At 56.0% G+C, this 27,922-nt stretch overlaps 2 protein-coding genes across 7 annotated transcripts in view; both read left to right on the forward strand.

Annotated features, from left to right (window-relative positions):
* Shaker (potassium voltage-gated channel protein Shaker) overlaps nt 1-27,922 on the forward strand; it is a 128,648-nt gene that overhangs the window by 57,242 nt on the left and 43,484 nt on the right. For 5 of the 6 annotated variants that reach the window (XR_012992584.1, XM_076315437.1, XM_076315440.1 and 2 more), the window contains exon 2: nt 2,478-2,567. The exons of the other annotated variant lie outside the window; for it this stretch is intronic. Coding sequence is in view for 4 of the 5 variants with exons in the window: in XM_076315437.1 (XP_076171552.1) it covers nt 2,478-2,567 (90 nt within the window). In the remaining variant the exon portion in view is untranslated. The remainder of the gene's footprint in view (nt 1-2,477; nt 2,568-27,922) is intronic. 6 annotated transcript variants of the gene reach the window in all.
* LOC143147884 (uncharacterized) lies at nt 21,663-24,057 on the forward strand. The gene is made up of 3 exons (XM_076313574.1): nt 21,663-21,712; nt 21,790-22,153; nt 23,547-24,057. The coding sequence occupies exons 1-3, from the start codon at nt 21,663-21,665 to the stop codon at nt 23,697-23,699; spliced, it is 567 nt and encodes a 188-aa protein (XP_076169689.1). The 3' UTR covers nt 23,700-24,057.

The raw sequence follows: 27,922 nt of genomic DNA on the forward strand, positions 1-27,922 counted from the left end.
TTCGACCCCGAAACATCGAAACACCGAAACACCGAAACACCGAAACACCGAAACACCGAAACACCGAAACATCGAACGCGCCCCTTTCAAAATCCGCGACCGATACTCGCGTGGACTCGTCTACCGCGACGCCGCCGTCCACCGCCGTCCACCGCCGTCCGCCGCCGTCCGCCACCATCCGCCACCGTCCGCCACCGTCCGCCACCGTCCGCCACCGTCCGCCGACGTCCGCCGACGTTCGCGGCCGCCACCGCACCGACACCGCCACCGACACCGCCGACACCGCGAACAATCTCTCGAGAGCGAGTCGAGCGCGCTATAGTGACTAGTGACTTAAGTGGGTGAACGAATATTCGTAAGTGGCTCACACATAACTAATCACACACCACCGGCTGTCCTAGGACGTGCGTGGAACACACGGGGGTTCGTGGTAGTAAACGCAACATGCGGGAAGGTACAATAGTGCGGGCCGTCACGGCGATTCGCCGGGCCATCGCCAATTAGCCACTGTACTTTTTCTCTTCTCTGTTTCTCTGTCTACTACTTTGCGCTACTACCCGCGCGTGCACACTCTCACCCAGATCTAACCCAGACACACGGACACACGGACACACGGACACACGGACACGCGACACCGTACATACGAGCGCGCGCACGCACGCACACTGCCAGTTTCGTAATAACCCGTACGGAGATTCCGCGTAAAAATCGTTTCGTCCTCTCTCGGTTTCTCGAGGACCGTTCAAAGTATCGCTCGTTCCGGGCTATTTTTTCTTCCGACCGATCGATACTCGCGATATCGTCGGATCACGCGCGATATTCGGCAATGTTTACGATCGAGGAACGCGAACGGAGATAGCTCGCGACGAGGTTCGTCCAATCGAAACGAAGCTCGCGCGAGACCGAATCGCAAGATTTCCGTGGTATCGTCCGTTACGAAACACTCCGTGCATTCACCACGCGCGTCTGGATCGTTCCGCGTCGAGTCGTGCCTCTACGTTCTCGCGAGCGCAACGAGGATTCGCTTTTGTCGGTAAAAGGTCGCGGTCTCGCGTCTTCTTTTTGGTCGACGAGCGACGCCGAGGATATTCGACGCGTCGCGTTCCGTCGTTCGAACGCTCGATCGTTCCGTGGACGAGCGTTATCCGCGCGCTCGCCACTTTTCGGGAAGTTTCCGGTTTACGTTCGGGCGACGGAAGCGACGATTCTTTGGTCGCTCGCGGTCCCTTTCGGCGAACGATCGTTCGCGCGGTGGAACCGTATCCGCGAAATCGTCGTCGAGGGAGTCCCGTATCGCGCGACTCGAAGGAGCTTCGGATGGAGTCGTTGCTCCGTTATAAATAGCTCCTCGTCGAAGAACCGTCGTCAAAGTTCTCGCGCGCAGCCGTTTTTTGGAAAAATTGGGAAACTCTCGCGGCGCGTTCGTCGCCGAGAGCGGTCGATCTCGTCGACGCAAAAAGTTCGTCGGAAAAATTGCCGAACGATTTCCTCGTTGGCCCGCGCGAGAACGGAGCTATCCGCGGGCCGCGGATTTCAAGGTCGAGCCGTCACGGAACGACCGACACACGTCCGATCCACTACACGTAATTACCCACTCTACCGATAGAATCTCTTTTTACTTCCACTTGTTTCCGTTTCGATTTCTCCGATAGTCTCTTTCTCTCGCCACTGTACCTTAGAATCTTATCTTTAGCGAGTATTTTTAAACTTTTTCTTCTCGCTACTTGTCTACATCTTTCTCTCCTTTTCCAACCCTGCTTAAAATATACGACGGTTTCGGCGGTGGTACGCCGCTATTGGCGTCGACGCTTCTTCTGTCTCTCTCTCTCTCTCTCTCTCTCTCTTTCGTTCTCTTCTCTCTCTGTACGTTCTCTCTCTCTCTCTCTGTCTGTCTCTCTCTGTTTCTTTCTCGGTGTCTCGCTCTGTCGCACGCGCGCGCGCGCGCGCGCTTCGAGGGGATCGCGGTGAACAATAAACGGCAGAAAGGAACAAAGAGACCGGTCCGGTACGGTCAGCGGTGGGATCGAATTCGACACGCGCTCGCGAGGCTCGGTCGCGTTTCGATGTCGTTGCGATTCGTTTCGTCGGAATCGAGGAGTACCGGCGGAAAGGAACGTTTCCCGCGAAGTACTCGATATCGTTCGGCCGGGTTCGAAGCCTGGAACGAGCGCGCGTCGACTTCGAAATTCGAGCTCGTCGAACGCGCACCTCGATTCGCGATCGCGAAGAGGAGATTCTTCGTCGCCGGGATCCCGAAAACGAAACGGACGCTCCGCCGCGGAGAAAGAACGTTCGACTCGCGTTCAAAAGCTGCTGCCGCCGCTCGAAACGAATTCTCGTCGTCCGCGGGACGCTCGAGAGATCGGCGGACGCGTCGAGACGAGATACTTTAAGCAGGGCCGCCTTTTTTCTCCGTCCGTCTGTCTGTCTCTAGTTACCACTCTATAGCTATGTTCTGTCACCGCATGCGAAACTAGAGGACTCACCGCTCCGGACTGCCCCCTCTGCGAAAAAGCGAGAAAGAGGCCGCCTCCATGCAACATGCAGATGATCCTGGTTGTTGGCGGGTGAGTCCACCATAGTCTCCCATCGAACGCACTGTCTGAACGCACATGTTTTATACGTGTCTCTTTGTATACCTTTTGCCTCTGTCTTTTTTGCGCGTGGTCGCGTTGCCAGCGTTGCTGCGATCCTCGCTCTCGCCGGATCGACCGCTCGGAGTCGATCCGCCAGGCTTCTCTGTGTTCGTGTCGTTTGTTCGTGCCTCTGTTTGTCCATCGGTGTGGCTCTGTGTATTTGTCGTTCGATGTTCGCTCCTCGTCGTCGCGCGAACGGTAACGAGCAACCTTCGAGGCGAGAACGACTCGTCGATTCGGCAAAAACGGGCCGATCGACGGGGAAACTCGCCCAACGATCGAGCGTCAAACTCGGAAACTTCGAGCCGTGATTTTTCCATCGAAATCGTCGCTTCACCGGCCGAAAAGAGCGCGCGATCTCGGGGTTGCGCAACGCCTCGAGGTTGCTACGGCGTTTCGAGATGAAACGATTCAGGCTCGAGTCTCGGCTTCCGCGACGTTTACCCTCCGTTTCCTTCGTATTCGTTTGCCCGAATATTTCCAATGGGAACCGAACTTACCTTCCGTCGGATGGAAACGGGAACAAAATCGACGGCGCACCTTCGACGGAATTCGGACTCGTTGCGTCGTTTCGAAAGTTTTTCGTTAAATTCGCTCGGCCGCGTATCTCCGAGCTCGCGGAAAAGTTCGAGGCCGCGGGTCCACCCGTTCGTTTTTTCCCGAAATAAAATGAAACATTTCGAAAGTAAGGTTCCTCGCGTTTCGCGGAAATGTTCTATCGCTCCGTGCGCGTAAAACCGGAACCAATTTGTTCGCGAGGAAACGTCCCGGGTGCGCGTCGCGTTCCCCGTGTTCGATTCGCGTTCGAGTCGGCGTAGGTATCGATCGACTCGTCCACGGTCTCGCGAACGAAAACGAACGAGCGCGTCGACGGTACCGCGATACCGATTGCGAGGCGTCTCCGTCGACGACCTTCTTCGTTCGTAGTCGCGCGTCGATGTACTTTTTTAAGAAAACGAGCGGCTGGACGGACGGATGGATGGATGGATGGATGGATGGATGGATGGATGGATGGAGCGCTCGCGTTTCCGGCGTTCTCGTTGAACCGTTTACGAGGGAATTCGTACCGGTAACCTCGACGAACCGACGTTCGAATCGTATTTGGGTCCGCGTCGGTTCGGTACGCTGTTTCCGGCGAAAGATTTTCTACGGGCGAGTTCGTTCGGGCCGGACCTCGCCGCGCCGATCGTTCGAATTCGCTCTTCTTTTCTCTTTTCTACGCGGTGGAGCTACGAGCCACGGGACAAAGGATCGTTCGACTCTTTTGTCACCGTGGAGCCAGGTTTTTCGAAAATCGTTACGCGGGATAGATAACACCCGCCGAAACGTTTCGAATGTTTTCGAGGACGACGTCGGTGATTATTGTTTCAAGAAGTTCGCACGGCGAGCGTCTTCTAATTTCGGAGCTGTAGCGCTATTTTTCGACGCGTCGAAGCTTTTTTTCTGGAAAGCGTTCCGTCGGAAACGATTCGGAAATCGCGTTTAACGACGGTTCCGGCGATCGCAATGTTTGCGGGTTTCGAGACGGAGCGATCCGTTCCCTCTGAACGATATTTCGGGAATCGAACGACGACGATTCGACGGATCAACGTCCGCGGTTGAGTAATTTCTTCGAGCGGCCGATAGCCAGCCGGCGCTCGCGTAATCGCGAACGGTTTTAGCCGGTTCTAAAGGGCGGAAAATAGGCTGGAAGGCGTATAATTCGCGGCGGTAATGCCGAGGCGGAACGCGCGTTAGCGTGGCAGGATCGCGTGACAAACGTGTCTAACGGGAATTCATAGAATTATTCGTGGATGGCGAACGGCTTGGTACACTCGTCCGGCATACCCCGAACGAGAGTGCAATTAGGGGTGGGAGGGTTGCGCGTATCGTGACGCGCGTAGCGATGGGCTCGAGATAGGGACTCAGCTCGCGATAATTGTTCCGTTCGTCCCGTTTTCCCGAAGAACGCGCTCGCGGCTCGCGTATTCAGTTGCTCGGCTCTGCGCGCGACCCACGTTTCGAGTTCGCGAACGACCGGCAACTTATTTTCATTCGAAAGTCGATCGAGAGTCCTTCTCGTCGAACAACGATACGGTTTTGCCCCTTCTCCCCGGAATTGGAACAACGCGAATCCGCCGAAAGCGATTTCGTTCGCAACGTTATTTTTCTCCGCGAGGAGACCGAGCGAGCATCGATCGTACGCGGCCCGCGGCCCGCGGCCCGCGGCCCGCGGCTCGTTGCTTCCCTCGCCTTGTTTTCGCGTTGGTTTTCGCACGGTCCCGACAGCTGCGCTTCCGCGACAGGTGCACGCGCTTCAATTATCTTCGTTCCGGCAGTTCGTTCCGAGAAAGAGCTTTCCTCGAGCTTTCGTCGAGCTTTCGTCGAGCTTCGCGCGACGACGAGCTTCTTTCCGGAGTATTTTCCACGGAACACTTTGCGCCGAGGTGTTACGTTCGCACGACCGTGTCGTAGAAAATCGCGGTTCGACGTCGATGTTCGGCCTCGGGCCGAGTCGATCGTTTTCGAACCGGTCGCGAGCTCGCCGAATTTCGAAGGGTGCCGAGGTTTCAGCGGTATCCGTTCCAGCCTCGAAAACGACCCGATCCTCGAGCTCGTCGGTCGAGAGTCTCCGGACCGACGAGAGCCACGGATCGATCGTTGGAAACGATCGACCAAACCGCGCCGTCCGGGGTAACTCTCGAACCTGGAAACTCTCGCGCACCAAAGTATTCTCCCTCTCTCCTCGATCGACGAGGACGATTCCGGAGCGAGCGTTCGAAACCGAGTTCGGAGACAATTTTCCACCGAATTTTCCAAACGAACGGATAAACTTCCGAAACGGTCTCGAAACGTTCGTGGGCCGACGTTAACGAAAAATTGGATCGGCTCGCGAACGTTCCGCGGTAACTTCGGCGTCCGAGTATCGGTTCGCGGTATGGTTCCCGGTCGAGTCGGAGGGACCGGGATCGATCGACGAAGGGCTTCCCGGAACGACGTCGACGACCGATTCGTTTCCGCGCAAAAGTGCTCCTACCGAGCCGCGATCGAGGCAGCGCGATTCCTCCCGATCCACGTTCGTCGAATCGACCACCGATTCGATTAAATTTCCACGCTATAAATACAACCCGTCGAGCTTAACGAGCCGATAACGAGACTAATATCGAAAGCCGTGCCCGAATACCGCCGAACCAACGCGCTCGAGAAATTCGATTCGCTTTCCGGCCTCTGAATTTTTAACCACGACCGAAATTTTTCATCGCGTCTGCTCGTTGCTCACCGTGAACGCGCAAAAGTATCGATTTCGTTTCGCGCGCGAGCACCGTCCGTTTAAATTTCGACGAGTTTCGTTGGAGTCGGTCGCCGAAAGTTATAATTATCCTTAAAACTCCCGAACGGGCAAACGTACGTTATTACGATAATTGGAATTACTCCGAGAGCCGAGCGAGCGAGCGAGCGAAACGAGCTCGAGCGCGTTCCGGGACGAAACTTTTAACAAGTGACGATTCGGAATCGCGAACCGCGACCGTCAAGTTCGAGAAAAATCATCCTCGAACGTACATTTTTCTCCCTGCGGAGCCAAGTTTCCGACAGTTGCTACGGTCCAGCCGAAACCGACCGGACCCGCTCGAAACCTCCTTACCCTCTTTCCGCACCGTAGCTGCCGATCCAGCGAAAATCGAGAGAGCCACCGAGCCCTACAATGGAAGCGAATCCCAAGCTGCCGTGCATGCCGTGCAATCGCGGTCGAGGGACGAAGAATCGAAACTCCGTCCGAGCGATTCTACCCCTTGCATCGTGATCCGTGTATTACCGTGCTACCGTAATTCCCCGCGTTGGATTTTCCATTCGCCGATTTCGAGGTCGGACCTCGATAACGGAGCACCTATTTAAGGACTTGAAAATTCCAAGTTCACGAATCCACCGGAGAACTCGACGGATCGTTTTAAATACGAATAACAATACCGAGGTTGCGTGAAAATCTGCCAGGATACTGCTCTGCGTTATCATCGAAACGTCCGTGGTTCTTGCTACCGAACGAATCGTTTCCCGTTTACCCAATTCCGAGTGAACTTTCTCCGGCTGTAACGTCCGTCGCCTCGATGGAAACGACAACCCGAGCGATTTCCTCGGAGCAACGATACTTGTTTCGATCGGTACTCTTGCACCGTTTTCGTCTCCTTCGTCTCGTTACGACGAAGTCGTGCGTCTCTCCGGCTCTCGATTCGTTGCCGCCCAAAGATCCCCCTCTCCGCGTTTCCGTCCCTCGTTTTCGGAGAAGCTCCGTTCGCTAGGAACGAGTTCGATCTACTCCGATATCAATAATTACTTGGATGCGATCGACCGTGACCGTTTTCTATTTTCCGTTGGCAGCGTAGGGGACGCGGTGTCTCCGAGCGGCCGGGTGTCGCGCGGTCGGGTTCGATCGCGCTACTACCATTGTCCAGCCTCGTCTACTTGACGATACACCGGGCACGGTTGCTCGCCGTTAACGTTGTTCCCGATGTTTCTTTTCGATAGCTGATCGTCTCGCGAGCGTCGTCCGCGCGCGTATCGTCGATTCGTCTCTCGAAGCTTCCGGTTTCGTTGCTCGAGTTCCGTGTCGCAAACGCCACGTATCGCGGAATCGAAAGCGCGCGACGTAAGTTTCCGAGGCTCGTTTCCCACCGCGGGAACAAACTCGCCTCGGTGTATCGTCGCAACCACGAGCCAGTATCGACGCTTCCCCGGTTAACGACCCTGGATCGACGCCGCACCGCGGCCGAGCCGATATTCCTACGCGAGCTTCCCAACGATCCGATTATTGTCTCGGCCGAGCCGCTAAAAAAAATTACAATGTTTACGTCCAAACGCGGTCACTCGGAGAACGTTCCATTCACGCGGTCGAATCCCGCATCGCGCTCCACGGCAGCGACAACCGTTTCGACCGATTACGTATTACCGCAAATCGCTTACGCAACTCTACAGACTTTCTCCGTAATTCCCTCGCTACGTTTCAAAATACCGCCTACTGCGCTACACGTGGTTTTTACTATTACTTTTGTAATCGCTTTCTCCGATTCTACCGTTTACTTTTCTTTTCCTTTCTCGTTTTCTTTTACGCCTCTTTTCCTTATCATTGTACACGTTGTTACACGTTCGTATCAGCTTACTCTTATCACGTGTAACCAAATGGTTTCTTCCCGTAGAAATAAATAAATTGTTGTTGTCGTTGTTGCTGTTGTTGTTATTGTTGTTGTTGCTGCTGCTGTTATCGATGCTGCTGCTGCTACTATTGTTGCGTTGTTGATGTTGATGTTGTTGTTGCTACCTTCGTCGTCGTCGTCGTCTTCATCGTCGTCGTCGTCGTCGTCGTCGTCGTCATTGTTGGTGTTGTTATTGTTGTTGTTGTAGTTGTTATTTCGTCGAACCGTATATTTTTCGCGTTCGTTCGATTACTCGTTCGAGTTTTCGTTGCGTTCGATTCATTCCCCTTTTCGTAGACGACCGAGAGCAATCGATAACGAGCGCGCGCGAAAACTACGAGCCCGGTGTCGTCGAACGTGAACAGCGCGAAGACGAAATTCGAACGATCGAATCTACGAAGGAAAAATTTGGAGCAGGAAACGTTCGAAACGATACCGGCTCGCTCGAGAGGAGATCGACTTTTCTCGCGCGAAAGCGTCGTCCGAGTCGTATCGCGACGCCGTGCAAATTGATTACCTTCGATCCTTCTTTCGTCGAATCGAATGCAATTTTCGCGTATCGGAGGCACACGTTTCTCCGATCGAACGCGACGAGTCCGTACGAAAATTGACGAAGAATCGCCCACTCGCCGAGAAAGCGCGATCGAGAACGTTTACCTCGAGAGATTCTCTCGGTGATCCCGGTTCTTGGTAAACGCGTTCGGTCGCGCTCGATCGTTCGCCTTTGGGCGAATAGTCGAACGTTGGAAAAAGGAGAAAAGGTAGCGGTCTCCGAGATTCCCGAACGGCAACGAGAGTCCGTTGTCCGTTTCCGGGGGAAGGTGTCGATGAATGTACGCGTTAATTACCCCGTTTCAGGTAGATTCCCGAGTTTCGAAAGCGTTCCTTGGGAGTGAAACTGTACCGTGTCTCGTCTTTGCGCAACGTTCGATCGGTGCGCGCGATGCGAACCACCGGTACCAATTTCTCGAGCTCCGTTCGAACACGAGGTACGATCGTTTCGAGGAAGTCTCGCGAAAACGTTCTTTCGGTTCACGGTAGGTTACCTTCGCTCTTGGAAATAAGGTCAAACGCTTCTTTCTCTCTCTCTCTCTCTCTCTCTCTCTCTCTCTCTCTCTCTCTCTTTCCCCCCTGTTGGAATATTTGCAGTCCGTTGATGCACATCGAGGCGAGCGAACGAGCGAGCGAGCGAGCGCGTCATTGTTTTGAAAGCTCCCGGCGAAAGTGCTTTCCTCCTCCGGTCTCGATTGTCCTCGCAGACCGCCACTCGGAGACAATAGCCCCTTCCGGTCGGTATAACGGCAGGTTGAGCGGGGAACGCGACCACGGAGATACTCGAAACGCTCCGCGAGGAACGAGCCTCGCCTCTTCCTCCGGAGACTCGTAAACGACGCACCGGGATCGACCGGCTCCGAATCGGCAGCTTGCCTCGAAAACGCTGGACAAGGGATTCTTTTGTTCCTCGGGAGCAGAGCCGTGCTTCCGAGGTTTCGCGAATCAACGCGTTCGGGAACGCGTTTCGGGTATCGATCGGATTTCTCAAACGAACGCCAGGAAACATCGTCCTCTCACCTTTTTTCCGATCACCGGAAACACCTCTCGTCCCGATCTATCGCGATCTCCCTCTTCCAGCCTCTCGCGACGCCTCGAAAATTCTTGAATCCGATTCGGGCGCAACGGTGGTAAACTCTCTGCTCGTCGAAAAGTCCGGTCGCTGGACGGGAATTCAGGACGCGGCCACTCCGCTTTGCCGTATAATTTTTCCAGCTTTCTTCTCGCGCGTCCTTTGCTACGCGCGCGCACGACGATAACGATAAGAAGGTAGAACGATCGAAAGAGAGGGTCGAAATTACCGCAACAGGTAATGGCAATAGCGCATAGTGCTTCGTTTTATAAGACTCGTCGTTCCTCGGCTATTTGCGCGAGCGTGTAGGAGAAATTGTACGTCACCCTTTGTGGGTCGACTCGAACGCAACGACGATTAAATTAGGGGAGGAAAATCGTACGAGGGCAAACGCGCCAGAGATCGAAGAAGAACGTCGTATCTCCGGGTCGTTCGATGGCGACGAGACGTCCCCGAAAAGTTAAAAAAGACCGTCTCCGATCTCCTCTCTGCGAAACCACGCGGAACGCTCGCGTTGGTTCGCCGTTTGCCAACTACACACCGGAATGTGTGTCAATGCGTTCCTCTTTGTCGTTATCGCGAAATTGGCCGATAAATCGTTTCTTCGTGAACCGTCGTCGTCGTCGTCGTCGTCGTCGTCGCGGCGTCGTCGAAGAACGCAGTCTATTCGTAATAAACGCTACGACACTGGAAGAGGATTCGGTCGCGTCACCGAGTATTTCTCGTATCGCGCGCGTAGGCAGGCCGAAACGCGCAAACGCGTTACGTCGCGTGGTCTCGAAATTCGAAAATACTTGGGAAAACGTTCGATTCGAAACGAAATTCGAAGGTTGCGAAGAATCGAGGCGACGTCGCGTTTCTCCTTGGCCTCCGCGAGACTAATAGTCCCGGTGTCTCCGGGGCTAGAACGGTGCCAGAGAACGATATTCCGGGAGCTCGGGCAGCGTTCAATTCGCAACGACACGGGGAGAGTAATTTTTCACGCGACATTGATGGCCACCCTGTCGTTTCGCATTCTCCGATTTTACCGGGAGTTATTTTGCGCGGCGTTTCGCAGTTCTGTCGCAAACTCGAGCCTCGACGGAAAGGAATTCGATCGCCAAAGTAGCTTCGATGCGTTCTCCGGAAATTGCATCTCGATACGATTAGAGTTTTGCTCGGTCGCGCTTTCCGCTGCCTGGCTAGCTACGGCTCTCGAGGCTCCGATTTATATTCACCGCGAGGACGGAAAAGCTTCGACGACCCGTTTTCCGTAACGTTCGTTCGGTCGGAGCGTTTTTGCATCGAGCCGCGCTTGCCCGCGCAAGAAAACGCGTTCCATCGGCTACACCTTCGTTTCCGCGATCCTGAAATTTCTGGAGGTTTCGTCGATTCGTTGAATCGGTTTCGAGAGACGCGATAAATCTGGTACAATCGAAGAACGTTCGAGGTCAACGAACAACATCTACGATTCGGAGGGATCGTTTCGCTTCGCTTCGATTCCCCCCGGTTCTGTTCGTCGATCGCGCCGCAAAGGGGTAATTCGGCGAATTTCGTCTGGATAGCTTCGTCGTACGGTGTTCTCTTCGAAAGCGCGACGGTCTTTCGTTTCGAACGGAGAATCGAAAAAGAGACAGGGTAACCGGTGATTCGAGGCGGCGAAACCAGCGATTACCAGCCGACTCGTTGCGAAACGCGTCGAGGCGCGAGGACCGATCGGAGCTCGACCCGTCGCCTCGACGCCCAACAACCGAAGGAAATATTTGCGAATCGATCTCGATCGCGGCGAGACGCGACCCTCTTGGTCGTACGACGAGTAACGCGTGCAGGTGAATCTCGAGAAAGCGGGAACACCGAATTGTTTTCGTACCAAGGGCCGATACACCGCCTCGAAGCGACTCGGACGAAACGGAGAGATCGAAAAATGTTCCGGATCGCGTCGATCGGCGAGCGGATTTCGCCACCGACTGGGGAAATTCGTTAGCGTCCGGAATTGCGTTGCGACTCGATCCAGGGGTTGACCCGACTTTGGCGGCGATCGATCGACCGAATTTACACCGAACGCGCATTTACCCCAACACGCGGAGCGATAAATTCGGTTCGTCCGGCGACCGAGTAAACAAGATTCCGCGAGGACAAAGAAGCGAGGAAAAACGAGCGGAGCGTCTCCGCTGGCGAGGGTTCGGGCCGGCTCGATTTATCGGCTCGCGTTACCCTCGAGGATAACGCGATGGAAACCCGTTCGCGGTGCGTCGCGAAGGCGTCGGGAAGGCGTCGAGAAGGCGTCGAGAAGGCGTCGGGAAGCCGTCGGGATGGCGTCGCTCGTCGACGAACCGAATACGCTCGCGCCGAGCGGAAGGAGAAACGGATCCGCTCGCGAGGACGGCTCCTCGAGCCGGATTCGAGGAATCTGGGTCAGGTCGAAGGAAGCTCCGATCGATGGGCGATCCAACGGGTCCGTACGTAGCACGGTAACTGCATTATCGACGATCACCGAAAGAAGATCCCGACTCGGAAGGAAGCTACCGCGCACGCTCCCGCTCTGCTCGCCCACCGACCTACCCGGGATAATGCTTATTGGAAGTGGATAACGGTAATAACGGTAACCGAGCAGACACCGACGATGCGGTCTCCCCGATGAATTCGCCGGATAACGTTCGGGCCACGGGTGCCCGAGGGCGTCGAGCCCGCTAGAAGTGCCAAAGGTGCCGAAGGTGCCCAAGGTGCCGAGGGCCGCGGATGGACCGAGTCGACCGCGGTAATATACACCTACGCCTACTCGGCTCGAATACAAGCCCTCGATCGTCCGCAACGCGCGCCTTTCGAATTTATTTCGATCGGAAAAAGTGCAATCTCGGCGCAACGAAAGATCGTTCGGCGATTGTCGTTTACCGTTCGAACCAAGCGTATCGTAACTACGAATCGTATTCTTCCGAACGCGCGCAATCCACGGAGGAAAACGGTCGCGAGATGGACCGTTCCACCGGAGACTCCCAATTATCGTTTCCATTTTCCACGAGGGAAAAACGGTCGCGGGACAGACGCGAACGAACGAAAGATCGATTCGAAATTCAAATTTGAAACTCTGTCTCGCCTCTTTCTCCGTAACGTTCGCGACGCGGTACCGTTGCTTTTTCGAGCTCACCGTTTACGTTACGAACAGAGGTTGCGCGCGATACCAACGAGCAGCGAAACGTTGCACCTTTCGTCGAGCGTGGTCGACTTTTTCAAAATTGCAGCGCACTTTGAAAAGCGTTGCGAACGCGTTTTCACGGATCGGTACACCCTGGAGGGAAAGTTCGATCTCGCGCGCGGAACCTCCGTCGGATCGGCAAATCTGACGTCGGTCGAGATTTGAAAAAGTGGTGGGATCGAGGTAAATCGATTTAGCGCGCGTACGGTATCGTTGGATTCTTACGCGACAAAGTGTAAATTACGTAGACGAGTCTCGGGTCTCGCGATACCGAGGTTACTTTTTTACGTTGTTCGACTTTCTCGTTCGGAAGACACGGACGCGTAATTTCCGTTGCGTTCGTCCAGAACGAGCTCTCGGGCTGGGTCGCTGCGCTTCGTCGTGGACCGAAAAAAGGAGCGAGAAGAACGTCGTTAACGTTCTCGAAGCAGCTTCGGCTAATTCCCCGATAAAAGGTTCGATCGCTTCTCCTCGGCCGATGGCCGCCGTTACCTCTTCGTTCCTGACCTTGCTCCACGGCCCTTTGGAATTTATCGCGCAATATTGCCGCACAATCGCGAACCCGTAACCGTTATCGGGCGAATCGTTGCAACGTTTATTACCGTAAGAAGCTTTCGTTTCCCGTTTTCACGGTTACGCGTTGCCGTTGGTACACGAACGGTGGCGAGTGCATCAACGAAAGGGGTGTTAACGGTACGACACGCGAAAGGTTAATTAATTCGCGGGGCGAGTCGGCGTGGCGGTCGAACGCTTGACGCTCGACGCTCGACGCTCGACGCGCTCGTGCTCGCGCGAGGGCGTTTGCACCGGTCCGAGATCGATTCGTCGAAAGCGAAAAGGTATCTATTTCGAGTCGCACTCGCGAAACGTATTTACGAACAACTTCCACCTCGAGGACGAAAATAGGCGGTTCGCCTGTTTGCGATTACAGGTACGAGGATCGTCTCTCGTTTTTTCGATAACGTAAATTTCGACGAAGAACCGCGAGAGAGCGTACCCGACGTTTCCTATATACTCGGAACCGATCGTAAGAGAGAGCCGTAGAGTAAGCGGGTCGAATTCGTTCTCCGTTGGCGAGTAGGAGGTGGTTGTTACGGTGCACCCGGAACGAGGGATTCGTTCCGAGTTCGTAGCGTTCCCGGTCGGAAAGTGGAAAAACCGAACAACGCGACGTTACGATGTTGCGGGATCGGTGGTTCGGTCGAAACGAGAACGAAACGGGAAGGAAACGGGCCGCGAAGAGGGGTCGTCGCCGCCGCGTTGGGTAATCTCGCTCGCGCGGGTTAACTTTGTCTCTCGAATAGGGGAAAGAAAAGACGAGGTTCCCTCGCGGGTGGCGCGCACCGGTGCGGTTGATCGTGTTCCGTGCAGGAGCGCGGAAAGAATATCGAGCCGGTGGAACTCGGCTAGGGGAGCTCGAGGGGAGCTCGAGGGGAGCTCGAGGGGGTCTCGAGCGGAAGAGCAGAGCCGCGCGGTAAACGGGCAGAGGAGTGGAAAGTCGGGTGTCGGTGACGGGGTGCGGTGAGCCGGGATGCACCGCGGCGTGTCGCTCGCTCGCTCGCTCGCTCGGGGCTGGAAAGCAAAACCAGCCCCGAAGGATCCCGCCTCGCGTCGCAAACTGTCCGCTCGTCCTCCGACTACCGCGGTAAACGCGCGAGCTACCGATCGCCCCTTTCTCTCCGGTCGGTTTTTGCTCTCGAGTGTACGCGCGACGATCGATCCGGTTCACGAGCGTTCGAGAACGAACGAGTTCTCGGTGAGCGTTTCGTCGCAGTCGCTTCGCGGCTGCGTTTCGAGACGATTCGAATCGTTCGGCGAAACCGGAGCGAAACGAGACGCAAACTGTTACCCGGTACCGGTTACGATCCTATCGAGACCGGCGATAGATCGAAGCTCGCTCGGGGTCTCGCGATGCCTCGAATTCCTCGCATTCGAGATCCCCGTGCCGTCACCTTCGCCCGTCCGCCCGTCCGCCCGTCCGCCCGTTCGCCCACTCGCTCGACGATCGTCGATATCCACGAGACGTCCTCGACGTTCGATCGATCGTCGATCGTAGCCATCGCGCGTTCCTCCCTCGACGGTATTCGGCCGAGGTACCGATCGTTTTTCCAAGAACGGAAAACATCGAGGGGAGCGTTACGCGTTCGAAATATCCTCGATCTCGTTTCCCGTGCCGCGTCGAGCGAGAAATATCGAAAAGTTCCCTCGATTTCCGTTCGCAAAACGGACGAGCGAGCGAAATTCCAAGTCGCGGAATTTTCCCTAGATCGTTCCCGAGATCGAGATAGCGCGCGTTCGATTCGCCGGGAGACACCGGCGCGTTGCGGTGCGGTACGGTGCGGTACGGTGCGGTACGGTGCGGTGGTTCTGTTTACCCGAGCACTCGAGCGGGTACCTCCGGCGGGGAACTCGGGAAGGCAAATATCGGTGCCGGATCGCGAGTAGTTCGTATTTCCTCCGCCCACGTCGATAAGTGGAGGGTTCTGGAGTGGGTTAATGAAAGGGTCGAGAGGGATCGTAAAGGCAGGCCGGCAGCGATTTCCATCCAAGAAAAGTTGAGAGTAAAATCACAGTCGCTGAAGTAACTTATCGATGAAAGTTTATTTTTAGAAGCGCGGCGTAACGGTAAAGTAGCCGACTGGATAGAATCAACGGGCCGAAAGCCGGTTCGATCGAAAATGCGACAAATTGGAAGCTTTTTAACGCGTTCGACGTCGTTTCGAACAGGAGCCGAGCCTACCGCGAAGACGACCGAACGGAAACCAAGGTCCGCCGCGACCGAACGATTAACAACGCTTCTCTCAATTTTCTCGAGTCGTCGCGTAAAAGTCGCGACGAACCGTGTCGCGTACCCTTTACGGAGAACGATCGATCTCGAGAACGATCGCAAGTCACCACGGTTTTCCCGGTTTCGCGCGAAATTTCGCGAACTGGACGTCGCGCGGGTTCGTCGGTCCGGCGATCGATTCGATTTTTCGAGGAAGAGAGGGGAAGAGACCGAGACGGGAACCAGCAACGAAAAAAGCATTTGCCGTCGATCGTGGCTGCCTCGTTCGAGTCGAACGGAACCGAGCGACCCAAGTAGAATCCTCGACCCGTAATCGTGAACCGGATTAGGAAAGTTTCGCGTGCTATAGTCATTTTCTCGTCACGGCGTCGATACTCGGCGAGGACGAGCAACTCGCTGGACTCTGAACTAGAAACGTAACTTCCGAGTTCGAAGAATCGAAATCCTATCTCGGACAACGTGGCGCGGCGTGGCGCGGCGCTACACGGCGCGGTTGACCTTCGATAAATCGATCGGGTAAGGTTTTTCGGGTACTCGGGTCCGGTCGCGCGACCACGTCGACGGATACTTTTGCCATTTTCCTCGAGACAGCTTCGCGTCGGAGATGATTTTTTCGGTCCCTCTGGGGTATCGCCGGGGGACACCGGTTTCCCGTTGCCCTCGATGAATTCTCGGTCAAAAGCGATCTCGTCGCGTAAACTTCCCCGGATGAATTCATAATTCCGTGTCGCGCACCGATTCCCGTCTCGAGGAACAATATTTATCCGTCCGCTGCGAACGGATGGGTCCAAACGAGGCCGGACTCGGACGTCTCGAGGTGTCCTCGAGGGGATCCGCTCGTTCGAGAATTCGTTCGAGAAGAATCGGCCAAGTTGCGCGCGAGCAATATTTTCGCGTTGTCGGTGTCGGATCCAAGGTTTCCGAGCGTACCGTTCCTCTCGTATCCGAGAAGAACTTACCTCGGTGATCCGTCAAAAGTTGCGAAATATTGTTCGCATCGACGCGACGAAACGAGCCCCGGTGAAAAAAGGATCGACTCGCGCGAAGGTATCCGCGTTACTATAGACGTCCTTCGCGATTGTATTTCTTTCGCAGCGCGTCGCACGGAGCTAAAAGTCTTCCGTTGAGTTTTACCGCAGTCCTTAAACTTGCAAGAAGCATCGGGCGACCCGTCGGTTATTTACGATCGCGCGCGACCCTCGTGTATCTCGTTGCTCGTTCAAAGTACAAGATCGCTGCACACCGGCCGTCCTTGCGCCGATCGAATCGCTTCGCGTTGCACCGGGATCGATCGCGTTTCAACGGTTAAAAATCCTCGACGACGACGACGACGACGACGACGACGACGACGCGCGGAATAGTTGCTCGGTCAGGTACTCGCGCGATCGATTCACGGATCTTTGCGTCGGACGGAGAGCGGGCGCCGAGACCGATTTCTCGCTCGGTTCGGCTCGCGAGAGACCCAGATCGACTCGCGCGTAAAAGCTTCGAAAGCTCCGAAACCGGGGGACGTCGCCGTCGTTACCGCCGTCGCCGTCGCGGCGGATGCACGTACGTAAAATACGCGCGTCTTCGACGCGTTCGGAACGAATCCATCGTTCGTCTTGGAAATTTCGAGTTCCGTTCCGAGCGGAATAAACAACGCGTCGAGGTCGAGGTTGTCGTTCTTCTCGACTCGGAAGGAAATCGTTTTACGAGTAAACGCAGTCTCGCGAGCGATTTCCGAACTGGCGGGCCGCTCGGGTCGCCGCGATGTCGCTTCGCTTCGCGTCATCGCGGGAGTCCGGTTTACGGTCGGTGCTCGTTGGATTCCTCGAAGGAACAATCGTTAGCGGTGCGGCCGTGTAGCGGGACGTGCAACGAGAATCGAGGATGCTGCCTCAGTTCGGGGGCGGACCTCGTTGCAGGACGATACGTCCGCAGCAGCGGACGAAACCAGTGAACGTCAGTCGCGTACGCGGCGCACCGCCACCACCGTTCGGAATCGCTCTTCGCGGCCTGTTCTCGCGACCGTGAATTACGATCCGCGTGTGTCGTGCTTCTCGAGCTAGGTGACAGTGACGGGTGAAACCCGACGATAACGCGATTCTTTCGAGCGGTCGACGGGCCTCCCGGGAATTTCCCTTTTCGTCGGACGGTGACGCGAAAATCGAAAATCGACGGGGTGCTTTCGATATCCTACGAGCGTCGTACGATATTATTATAAACGATCGGACACGAGAGATCGCGAAATCCGATCTTTCGAATTACGAACGGTGACCAGCGCTCACCGATAACAACTCCTCTCGTTTCGTCTCGTCTCGTCTCGTCTCGTCTCGTCTCGTCTCGTCTCGTCTCTTCCGGTAATCTTTCCGAACCCCTCCGATCTTTTCTCGTTTTCCGGATTCAATTAAACGCCGGTTAGCATCGATCTCTCGGACGACTGCCAACAACTTCTCGAGAAGCCTCCGAAACGATTCCGCCCGCGCGACTTCTCGAGTATTCCTACCGCCTACGCGAAAGTAACCATTGTCGAAGGAAAAACGAGGAAACGAACTTCCGAGGCTTCGCGCCAACTGCTACCATCGGAAAGCGATCGGGTATCCTTTCGACCGAACGAATTTTACGAAAGCGTCGTCGCGAACTCGAGTATCCACCGTTTACGGAAAACCCCTCCAAAAAAGAAACGATCCGAGTCTCGTATCCGTCTCCGCAACGTTCACCGCCGAAGAAACGATCCGTGCAATTTCGATCGCGATATCGGGCTTCGCGAATTACGCGATCGACGATCGCTCGAGCAGCTCGGGTGCCGCCGATTCGCGATCCATCCACGCATACGTATGTCCCTTTCCGAGCTTCCGGAGAATCTCGTTCGCGTCCTTGGGATCCAACGGCGATTCCTGCCGGCGAAATTTAATCGCGTCCCCGACTCGACTCGACGCGTCGAAATACGCGAAAGCCCATCGATTCCGTGAAATTCGCCGTACGCGCGACCACGTAGATTATCCGCGAGGATTTGCCGACCGAACCTCCAACGTCCCGTTCCCCGAAAACGACCACCGAGCGCATCGAATCCGAATCTCTTGCCCGGTGTTTCGACAGGAGTGGAAATTACGCGAATTCGCTTTCGCGACTCGTCTCTTTCCTCTACGAGGAATCGGTCGAGTCGATCGGAACGTCCGTTGGAACGAAATCGAGGAATCGACCGAACGATAGATAAAATTGCGCGTTTCGATCGAACGCGGTGATCGATTCCTGCGAGCGAGCGTTGATTCGGCAAATTTATCGCCGCGACTCGTTCGCCTCCGTAAACGGCGACTTTGGCGTTTCCGGTAAGAACTGGAACGCTTGCGGTATTTTCGACGGAAAATGGAGCGGACGGCGTACCATCGGTATTCGAAAATTCCAAAGTAGTCGGGAACGACGTTTCGAGGTATCGAATAAGACGGAGGAATCGATCGTAAATTTTGGAGAACGCGGACGAGCGAACGCGTCGACCGAATCAGCTTCCTTTGCGTTTCGCGGTTGCGCCAATTTTGGTCGTCGACTCGGCTTTACGAGCGTCCTCCGGGAAAATAAAATTCGGCGATTCGCGAGTTTTCCGGACCGCTCGCGAAATTGATCGTTCCGCGACGCAACGGACGTTTCCGCGGAGTTTACGTGCTACGACCGTGCCAAAACCGGAGCCACTGCCAACGATTATCCGTTATTGCGCGCTTTATCGTCGATATCGCCGAGATACCGGTAGTGCGAATAAGAAATAGGGCGTAATAAAATTTTAACGTCGTCCTACTTGCTTCGATTCGAGTTTAAGTTTATCGTTGCCGGTTAAAGTATTTATCGCGGCTCGAACGGAGGCCTGGTCGCGCTCGCGAATACGTTCGAATCGAGCCACCTCGCCGCGACCGCTGCTTCGACCGACGAGAATCGGGTTTGCAAGTTTGCGCAACATTCTCGATGTTCGTCGACAATCGGATCGGAAGGTGAATTCGCGACATCGTTCGAACGATGAGATCCAGTTCGGGCAATCTCGGTAACGCGCGGTGCGCGACGTATCGCGCACTTTCCTCGAGGTAAGCGTCCGCGGTAGTTCTCGTGCCCGCTTTTCGGAGCCATCTCTCGATTTCGATGCTCGAAGCGATCGTTGTCCGACATCGAAGGCGCGATTTCCGCGAGTACTCGAAAACGCGTCACGGTCGATCGAACGGTACGTCTTTTACGGCTACTTTCGATCCGAGCTCTTCCCGCGCTAGACTTCGGTAACGGTACACGTTACGAAAACGCGTAGAAACCGATGACTCGGAAAGAAAGAAAAATCCAAGGCACAATGGGTACCGCGGCTGCGGTTTGCGCGGTCGTTTTCGCGGGTCGACGCTCAACGAAAGAGAGAAAGTCTCCCGAGTGTTCCGGGTGGAATATCGAGAGGTTCGAGCGCAACGTACGCAAATTGGTTCGAGTATAAATAGACTCGGAGTCGTAGACGCGGCGGGTGTTCGAAACGGCTCGATTACGATTCGAAGGAAGCGCAACGCAAAAGTTTGGCTCGAACGTTTGCCAGAGAGGCGATCGGAACACGGCGATGGAGATTCTACGGGCGAGAGAGCACCGGGCCAGAGTACGGTACTTTGAAAGTTTCGAGATGTTGAAAGTTCGCGGGAGATTCGATCGCGAAACGCGAGCCTCTCGAAACGGTGAATCGTATTCTTCGTCGATGCTCCGCCGAAGGACAAGAGGTAGAGAAAGCGAGGTCGGGACGAGGGCGCAAATATCTTCTCTCGCGGTAAAAACGCGCAACCCGGTGTTTAACGCGGCACGTTGAAGGGTTCCGTGGCGCGTGGCGCGTGGCGCGTGGAGCGTGGAGCGTGGAGCGTGGAGCGTGGAGCGTGTCGCGCACGTGGTAACACCGACTCGTCGTTTACCTTCCGAATTTACGCGACGCTCGTCGAGGTACGTTCTCGGTGGAAACTCGAGCTTTCGCGAACAACGTTCTTTCGAACAAACGCTCGAGAAATTTAACGGGGATGCCCGAGCGCGGTCGCTGTTCGCGGAGGATGGAAGCTGCACGGTTCGAAGACGCAAATCCAGCGACGGAAGAGCGGTTTTCTCTCGAGGTCGGTTCGCTTCGGAAGTTCAAGGTCGCCGTTTCCTCCTCTTCGAAGAGCAGTTTGCGTTTTCGATTCGACGATACTCGACGGGGGAGACTTTACGCAAAGTTCAGGGTGGGGAACGCACCGCGGGAAAGTTTCGACAATTTTTCGGGAAAAAGATCTCGTTCCGAGGAATCGAATTCCGTTGGCGTTCGAGAGAGTTCGATGCGACGCGCGGTCGCCGGTTCCGAACAAAGTCAGGGAGAAGTTTCACGTCGCTGGAGCGACCGGATCCTCAACGGAATCGCGGAAAGCGACAAAGCGAGCCGGTCGCACGGTATGCCCTACGCCGGTGTTTTACGCGGTACGCTAAAAACCTTGTCGATAAACGAGGCGTGTAAAGGCGTAACCGTAGCCTCCGCTTCTCGCGTGGACGGCGTTCGATAAGGCTCTCGTAATTTATTTATTAATTAATTTACACCGGATATACCTATCGATACGCGCGCAAAGCTTATTTAGAACGTGTCGCGTACGCGGCGATGCGCGCTACCTGCCAAGGACTCAGCTGCGACAACGACGACGAGACCTTCCAAAATGTCGAACCGTGAAGCGAGCGGATCTCCGAGTTTTTCGATCGGAGCGCGCGATCGCTTCGACCGCCGTGTCGAACCGTGACGGCGATTACCCTCCAACTTTCGTCACGCGCGTCAAGGGGGACGGACTCGCGACTCCGTTTCTTCGATCGGATCAAACTTTTTCCGCGAATCGGGCGGGAAACACTCGAAATCGCCAGAGATAGGGATCGTTTCGGTTTTTTCGTCGCTGCTCGTATTCCCGTAACCCGAGCTTCCCCCCGACCGGTCGCGCACTCGAACGCGAGCGTAACGCGTAACGCGTAACGTGGATACGTATCGGACGATAAACTCGTCGGGCGATAAATTATTCAGCGAAGGTTCGAGTCCGCGAATTACCGAGCAGCGTAAAAATTGCACTCGCGGCGGTAATCGGTGGCGCACGATTGGCGCGTTTCGCAGGCGTTTCCGAGGCGGTTCCCGCGAGCAACGTTCGAGCCAGCTTCGAGGAGGTTTCGGTAGAAGAACGCGTCCGACGAATTATCGGGTTCGAGAGAAAAATCGATGGACGCGCGCGCGTATGCACGTGTGTACGCGCGCGGTAAGGTGGACGTTGTTTGGGTCGGTTATGGATTTACAATGCGCTCCGAGCCCGATACGGACGGAACCGTAGGCGGAGCCAATCGAGGGTAGCACGTGGCGCGCGTGGAACGTTGCCTCGAGCAACTCGGCGTGCCGCAGTCACCTTTCGACCTGTCAACGATAGACGTTCCGCGTCGGCCGCGACGCGACGCGACGCGACGCGACCCTACGCGAGCAAAACGGATCGGTTCGGTGATACGGTGCTCGCATCGCGTTTTCGCGGGAACGCTCGGTCGCGGGTGAGAGTGCGCCGATTTTCGACGAACCCCGAGACCGTGTTCGAAAGATCCTACTTCGCGGACCGTCGAGGAAACGCGCGATATCCCCGCGAATCGTTCGCGAACGGTCCCGTTCGTCGCCTCGGCTTTTCCCAACGATGGATCTCCATCGGAGTACGCGCAACCTCGCGAAAACTTACGAGACCGCGCCACGATCAACGGCTCCCAAATATCCGTGAATTCCGTCGGGTCGATCGAATCGATCGCATCGTAAGTTCTTCCGCTCTCGTTTCGTCGTCTCGCGCCCCCCTTGCCCTTCGGGAGGGCCGATATCGAGCGGTTTCTTCGACGAGGCTCGCACCGTACGCGTTTAGACGAGGGCCGGTTGCGAATTTCTTCCCGGTTTCCGATACCTCTCGCGCAAAACCGACTCGCGTTTCCCGTTTCCCGTTTCCCGTTTCCCGTTTCTCGACGGATCGACGAGACGTTTTTCGCGCACGATTCGCGCAACCTGCGAGAACGAGTCGTCCGAACACTGGACTCGCCGATCCGTCGAGAACGCTCGCGCAAAGTGGAAAAGTTTTCATCGGCCGGACGCGATCTTGCGCGCGCCTCGAACTTTGCACGGATGCGTAACGGACGAAAGGAGAAAAGAGCGGAGCGCTCGGAATTGAAAAATCCGATTCGGAGGAGGAGGTTGTTGCGAAAAGAGCGGTTGTTGCTCCGTTGAACCGAACGACCGACGAACGCGATACGCGATACGCGACGGGGTAGCGTTTTCATCGAACGATACTCGCGCGACCGAAATCGAGGGACAAAGGCCCGGTGCACCGTGCGATGCCCGATGAGCGACGCGTCGAACCGTTCGCCCGAACGTTACAACGAATCCCACGAGTTTCGCTTCTACCGCCGGTGAATCGTTTCGCGGGCTAAATCGTCGCGCGATTCCGCGCCGGATCTCCCGGACAAAGTCGATCTCGATATTTTCGTCGGCGTCGGCGTCGGCGTCGGCGTCGGTGTCGCGCGTCAAAATTCGTCGCGCGTATCGAACGAAAGGAGAGACCGATTCGAGGTAACGGGTCGTCGGGACGTCCTCGCGATCCTTGGGCGTTGCGCGCTTTCGATCGCGATCCCGTTCCGCTTGGACTTTTCGATCGGGATTTTTCGACGTCGGTCCGAGCAAGGTTCGCAAGCATTTGCGTCGCGAACCGAGCAAACCGCAGCTCGTTCGATCGCCTCGGAATACCCCGGGAACGTATTCGGCCGCGAAAGCTTTTTCGCGAGATAATTGCGAGAGCCGTGCAAAGAGAATGGAATCCGTCCTCGGAGGATCGTTCTCGCCGCGAACGGAGAAGGTTGATTCAACGAGACAGCCTGGGATCGGTGTCCCGGCCCGGTTCGTGCTCGTTCTCGTTCTCGATCTCGATCGCGTCTCGTTCGTTGAAAAATGCAACCGTTCGGCCGGCTGGCCGGTCCCGCGCGACGAATGCTCCCCTTCGTCGATGGTCGCGTCACCGGGTTTCTCGAAATTCCTCGACCGTTCCCCCGTCACTGCTCGCGACCGAGCGCGTACTTCGTAAACGAATCGAGCCGAGTTCGCGTTCGACGAAACGAACGAGAATTCGATTTCGATCGAAAGAAGAACGTTTCGTCGATGCGAAAGGTTCGCCGAAGGGACAGAGCGGGAGTGCCGAGGCGAAGATCCAACGGAGCCGCGAAGGGGATGCTCGACCTTGGTCGGTGGCGGGCTCCGGGGTTATTTCGAAAAGAGGGACAAGGCCGTTTATGGAGCGGTACGCTCGGTTCCCGCGGCTGAGAACGAAACGGGCAGACGTTCGATCGGGACGCCCGGCTGAAAATAGAGACGAGACGACGCCGAACACGGAACCACCACGCTCGTAGCTTCGACGAGGTATTATGAACCTGGAACGGCCATCGTCGAGTTCTCTGTTGCTCGTGCAGATCGAGGTATGGCCGCGGTAGCCGGCATCTATGGCTTCTCGGAGGAACGACACGCCAGATATTCCGATCATCGGCAGCATCCGTGAGTTTCACGTGAAAGACGACCGAATCGATACCACCCCCGCCGCGCGATATCGGAATGCTCTTTTGCTTCGATCGTTCGTCGTTTACCGGTTGCCCGACATCGATTCGCCATCGGCCCGTTCCCTGCGAGACCGTTTCGGAACGAAGCAACTATTTTTCGCTTTCGCACCGTGGCTCCTCGAAAGGCCAATTTCGGAGAACGATGCGCCCGATCCGTTACCCTTTCGTCTCGAACGATTCCGAGGAATTCGCCGGACGATCGTATTTACGAGATATCGTTTTTCGAACCTTTCCATCGCTATCGCCGCCGCCACCGCCATCGTCGTCGCGAATTCGCGCGTTCTTCCGGCTACTTCTTCTCGAAAGACCCTGCGAACAACGGACGGCAAGGGAACGTCTTTCCTCGTCGTTGTTTCCCGCTCTTCTTCCCACCTCCCGCGACTGCGATTCACTCGAACGCGAGATTAGGTCGCGCGGTACGCTCTCGTACGGGTCTCGACGGGTATCTTGTCACCGGTAATCGTAACAATTGCGCGGAAACGGTGGAGATTCGTCCGAGTCGGTACGCGGTACGAGTTGCATTTCGCGCGGCGAGTTTTCTCGGCAAAGCTCGCTAAGAACTTGGCAATTTAATAATGCAGACGCGCAGTCCGCTCGCTCGAAGGACACGTGGTTCGCGTAAACTCGATGTCGCAGGGATGCTCGGTCGATCCTCGACTCGGGCGTTCCAATCTTGGAAAGAGAATCGTCTTCCGGATCTCCGCGTCGTTTCCGCGACTACCGGTCGATCCGGCTCTCCTCGGAGAGGAGCTACGTCGACGAATCGTTTTCCTTCCCCGAAGGAATCGAAGGACCATGCGTGGACAAGTAGTTGGAAAGATAGGGCGGCTACGGGAAGATAAAAGATCCGTAGGGATCGATGTTCGGTCGTCCGTATCGCGAACCTCGGTGCACGGAGGGAACGCGCGTCGAGGAAGAGCGTCGATAGGGGGTCGCGAAGGGGGTCGCTCCTCGCCACGGTCGCGGGTTAATCGATTTCCGATAGCGAGCCGAGCGGCCTTCGGAGCCGCGTACGAGCGAACCGCGAACCGTGTATCCTCGCCCAACGAACGACCGATACGTTAACTGCGGAACACAGCAACGAGCGAGCGGCCACCGTACGTTAAACGGCGATAGAAAATTCATAGGTCCGTATCGCTCCACGGCGCGAGTTAATTGAATCCCGAGCGACGAGTTCTCTCCGGTCCCTTTTGTTTACGAGCAACTAGCCCGCGATGCGCGATGCGCGATACGCGACGCGCAACGCGCTCTCTAACGGCGCAGATTTCGTTTCTCCAACGATCGAGAAACGTTTCGTTCTCCCTCCGTGGCTGCGAACTCGCTCGATTGCCTCGCAAACGGGTTAACCGAGTTAACGGTGCGATTGGAAATTTTCTCGTTGCTCGCTGGATTCAAAGGTCGAACCGAAGATTCGCTGAACGACCGAAACGGCCGAAAACTGGCCGAACTGCGAAATCGAAGATCGATGATCGCGCGAAACGTTCAAGATTCTCTCCGCCTTCGAAAGTATCGTTTCCCGAGCTATTTCGACGCAACCTCGTCGAGAAACTGTCCCGACGAGACGCAGCCTCTTTTTCCTCGTTTTCGCTTCGCTTCGATTCGATTCGATTCGCTTCGCTTCGGTTCGGTTCGATTCGACGGGAGCGGAAGTGCCGCGAGATCGATGAAAAATGTCAAAATGGTCGTGCTGCCAGTCGCACGTGCATCCCGGTGGAAATTTGTCAAGCTCGAAGCATTATGCCACGGACAACACGTACACGTTCGCGTATCGATATCAGTTGGCCGCGTTCCGCGCGAAACGACTGCTCGTTTGTTCGCCCCGTGATTTTGACGTATTAATTATCGGGTCGGCTTCGAAGCTCGTTAGTCGGCGTCTTTTTTCCTCGAGCGTGGATATTCGAATTCCGTCCGTCGACGGATCGCGATGGTCGAATCGATAAACGATAACGATGCTGCCGATAAGACCCTTTCTCCGTCCCTCTCGCAATTTTTGCTCGCAATTACGATACTTTTTTCGTTCGTGGATCGAACGCTTCTTCGCGTATTTCTCTCCGTTCGGTAAAATTCGTCCAGGAACGGGAACGACGACCGACGCAAATCCGATCTTTGCGCGCGAAAAAATCGTTCGCGCGCGCTCTGCGGTAGAATTCGAACGGAGAAAGAGGTGCGCGCGTGCGTCGATTTTGAACGCGAATACGGATCGGGAACGTAAAAGGAGAGATCGTCCGCGACGTATCGTCGATCCGTGTCGCGAAACGAACTACCGAGAAGCGAGGGGAACGCGTTACGGTCCGACAACGCGGAACAGCTTTATCGCCGGTCCGTCGATGGTTCGAGAAAGGACTCGATTTTTCGAGCACCGGACGATCGTCGATGTCCGTTCGAACGCGTACGTTTGCTCTCGAGGGGTGGAAAACTCGGCAAAACAAGTTCCGTGGATCGCGCGCGTTAATCCAAGGGGAACACGAACGTTGAAACGTTCCGGGTAAAATCGTGGAGGCCGGTTGGGCGTTGCGAGTCTCGGTTCGCACGGAGCGGCATCTCTGAACACGGGGCGGCAACGACGCGGCGAGTTCGACCTTACCGACGGTCTCCGATGTTCCGTCCGGAAAGGCTCGCGATCGAACGCGGCTGCTCGGGTCGGGTCGAGCCGAACGAAACCGACCGTTTACGGCCGCGACTCGACGCCCGCGTTCCTTCCTTCGTTTTCGTTCTCATCGATACCGACCAACGCGTTCGACGAAACTACCGGTCAAAGGGAACGATTCCTCGCAGTTCGCGAACACGGCCGTTGGATTCGTCGACGAACCGCGCACGTGGACGAAACGAAGCGAACTCGATCGTTACTCGAACCAACGCCCTCGTACGAACGAAGGTTCGTTCCTCGCCGAGTTTCCGATCCTTTCTCCGGCGAACCGTTCTTTCTCGCGAGAGTTTCGTTCCCATCGCTGGGGCGCAACAACGACGCCGACGGCCGGCTCGCGTAAACGGTAATATACGAGGAACGCTCGTAGACAGCTCGGCAACGTGGACGCGGCGCGATTCATGGCGATTCCCATGTGACCGGGCGTTCATCGATCCGTCTCGGAAGCGGCCGACCGACCTATACCGTACCCGAGAATTTCCACCTCGCTCGAAACGTTCCCCGCCTCTCCTCCCTTCGACGCTATCGACTTTTTCGTTTCTCTCCCGTTTCGACCACCGGAACCGTTCCACCTCTTCGAAGCCAATCTTTCGGAAAGCCATCGACGTCTCTCGCCGTACGCGCGGACAACGCCGGTACCAAGAATCGCCGAAACTACCGAAAATGGAACGTTTCGTTTTTCGAGGAAGGTAACGTCGTTCTCGACGTTACGCCGAACCGTTACGGCGAGCGTTCCGGGGAACGTTTCGCGTTTTCGTGGCCGCGTGGCTTCAAAGCCGCGAACCCGACCGTCTCTCGAGAATCCGACTGTCTCGTTTCGAGGAAACCGTCGTTCCAACCGACGATCGAACCCCGCCCCGTGGCGGCACGCGCTTCGAGAGACGAACGCTTCCCGAAGGAAATTCAACGGAAAGGAGCACGACGCTCCGCGTTTGCGAACGCGTTTCGTTTTCCTCGAGGAAGACGAAAGGGTAGCGCGAGGGCTTCGAAACGGCTTGGGTTGGGAAGATCGTGGAGGATTCGCGTTGGCTCCGCGGGACCGAGGGCGTTCATCGATCCGAGTCCCGAGTCGCGAGTCGCGAGTCGCGAGTCGCGAGTCGCGAGTCACGATTCGCGACACATTTGTCCCGCGCGCGCGCGCGCGTGTCCGCGGCTTTTCCCACGGGGCTTCCGTCGTTGACCCTCCCGAGTGCGCGTTGCGCGTTGCGCGACACGCGCCGCGTACATCGAGAATAGGAACAAACGGACCGACCGATCGTTCGACGAACGATACGTATTCGGTGTTCGTA

This window comes from Ptiloglossa arizonensis, chromosome 6, assembly GCF_051014685.1.
Source record: "Ptiloglossa arizonensis isolate GNS036 chromosome 6, iyPtiAriz1_principal, whole genome shotgun sequence".
In the NCBI taxonomy this organism is placed as follows: Eukaryota; Metazoa; Arthropoda; class Insecta; order Hymenoptera; family Colletidae; genus Ptiloglossa; species Ptiloglossa arizonensis.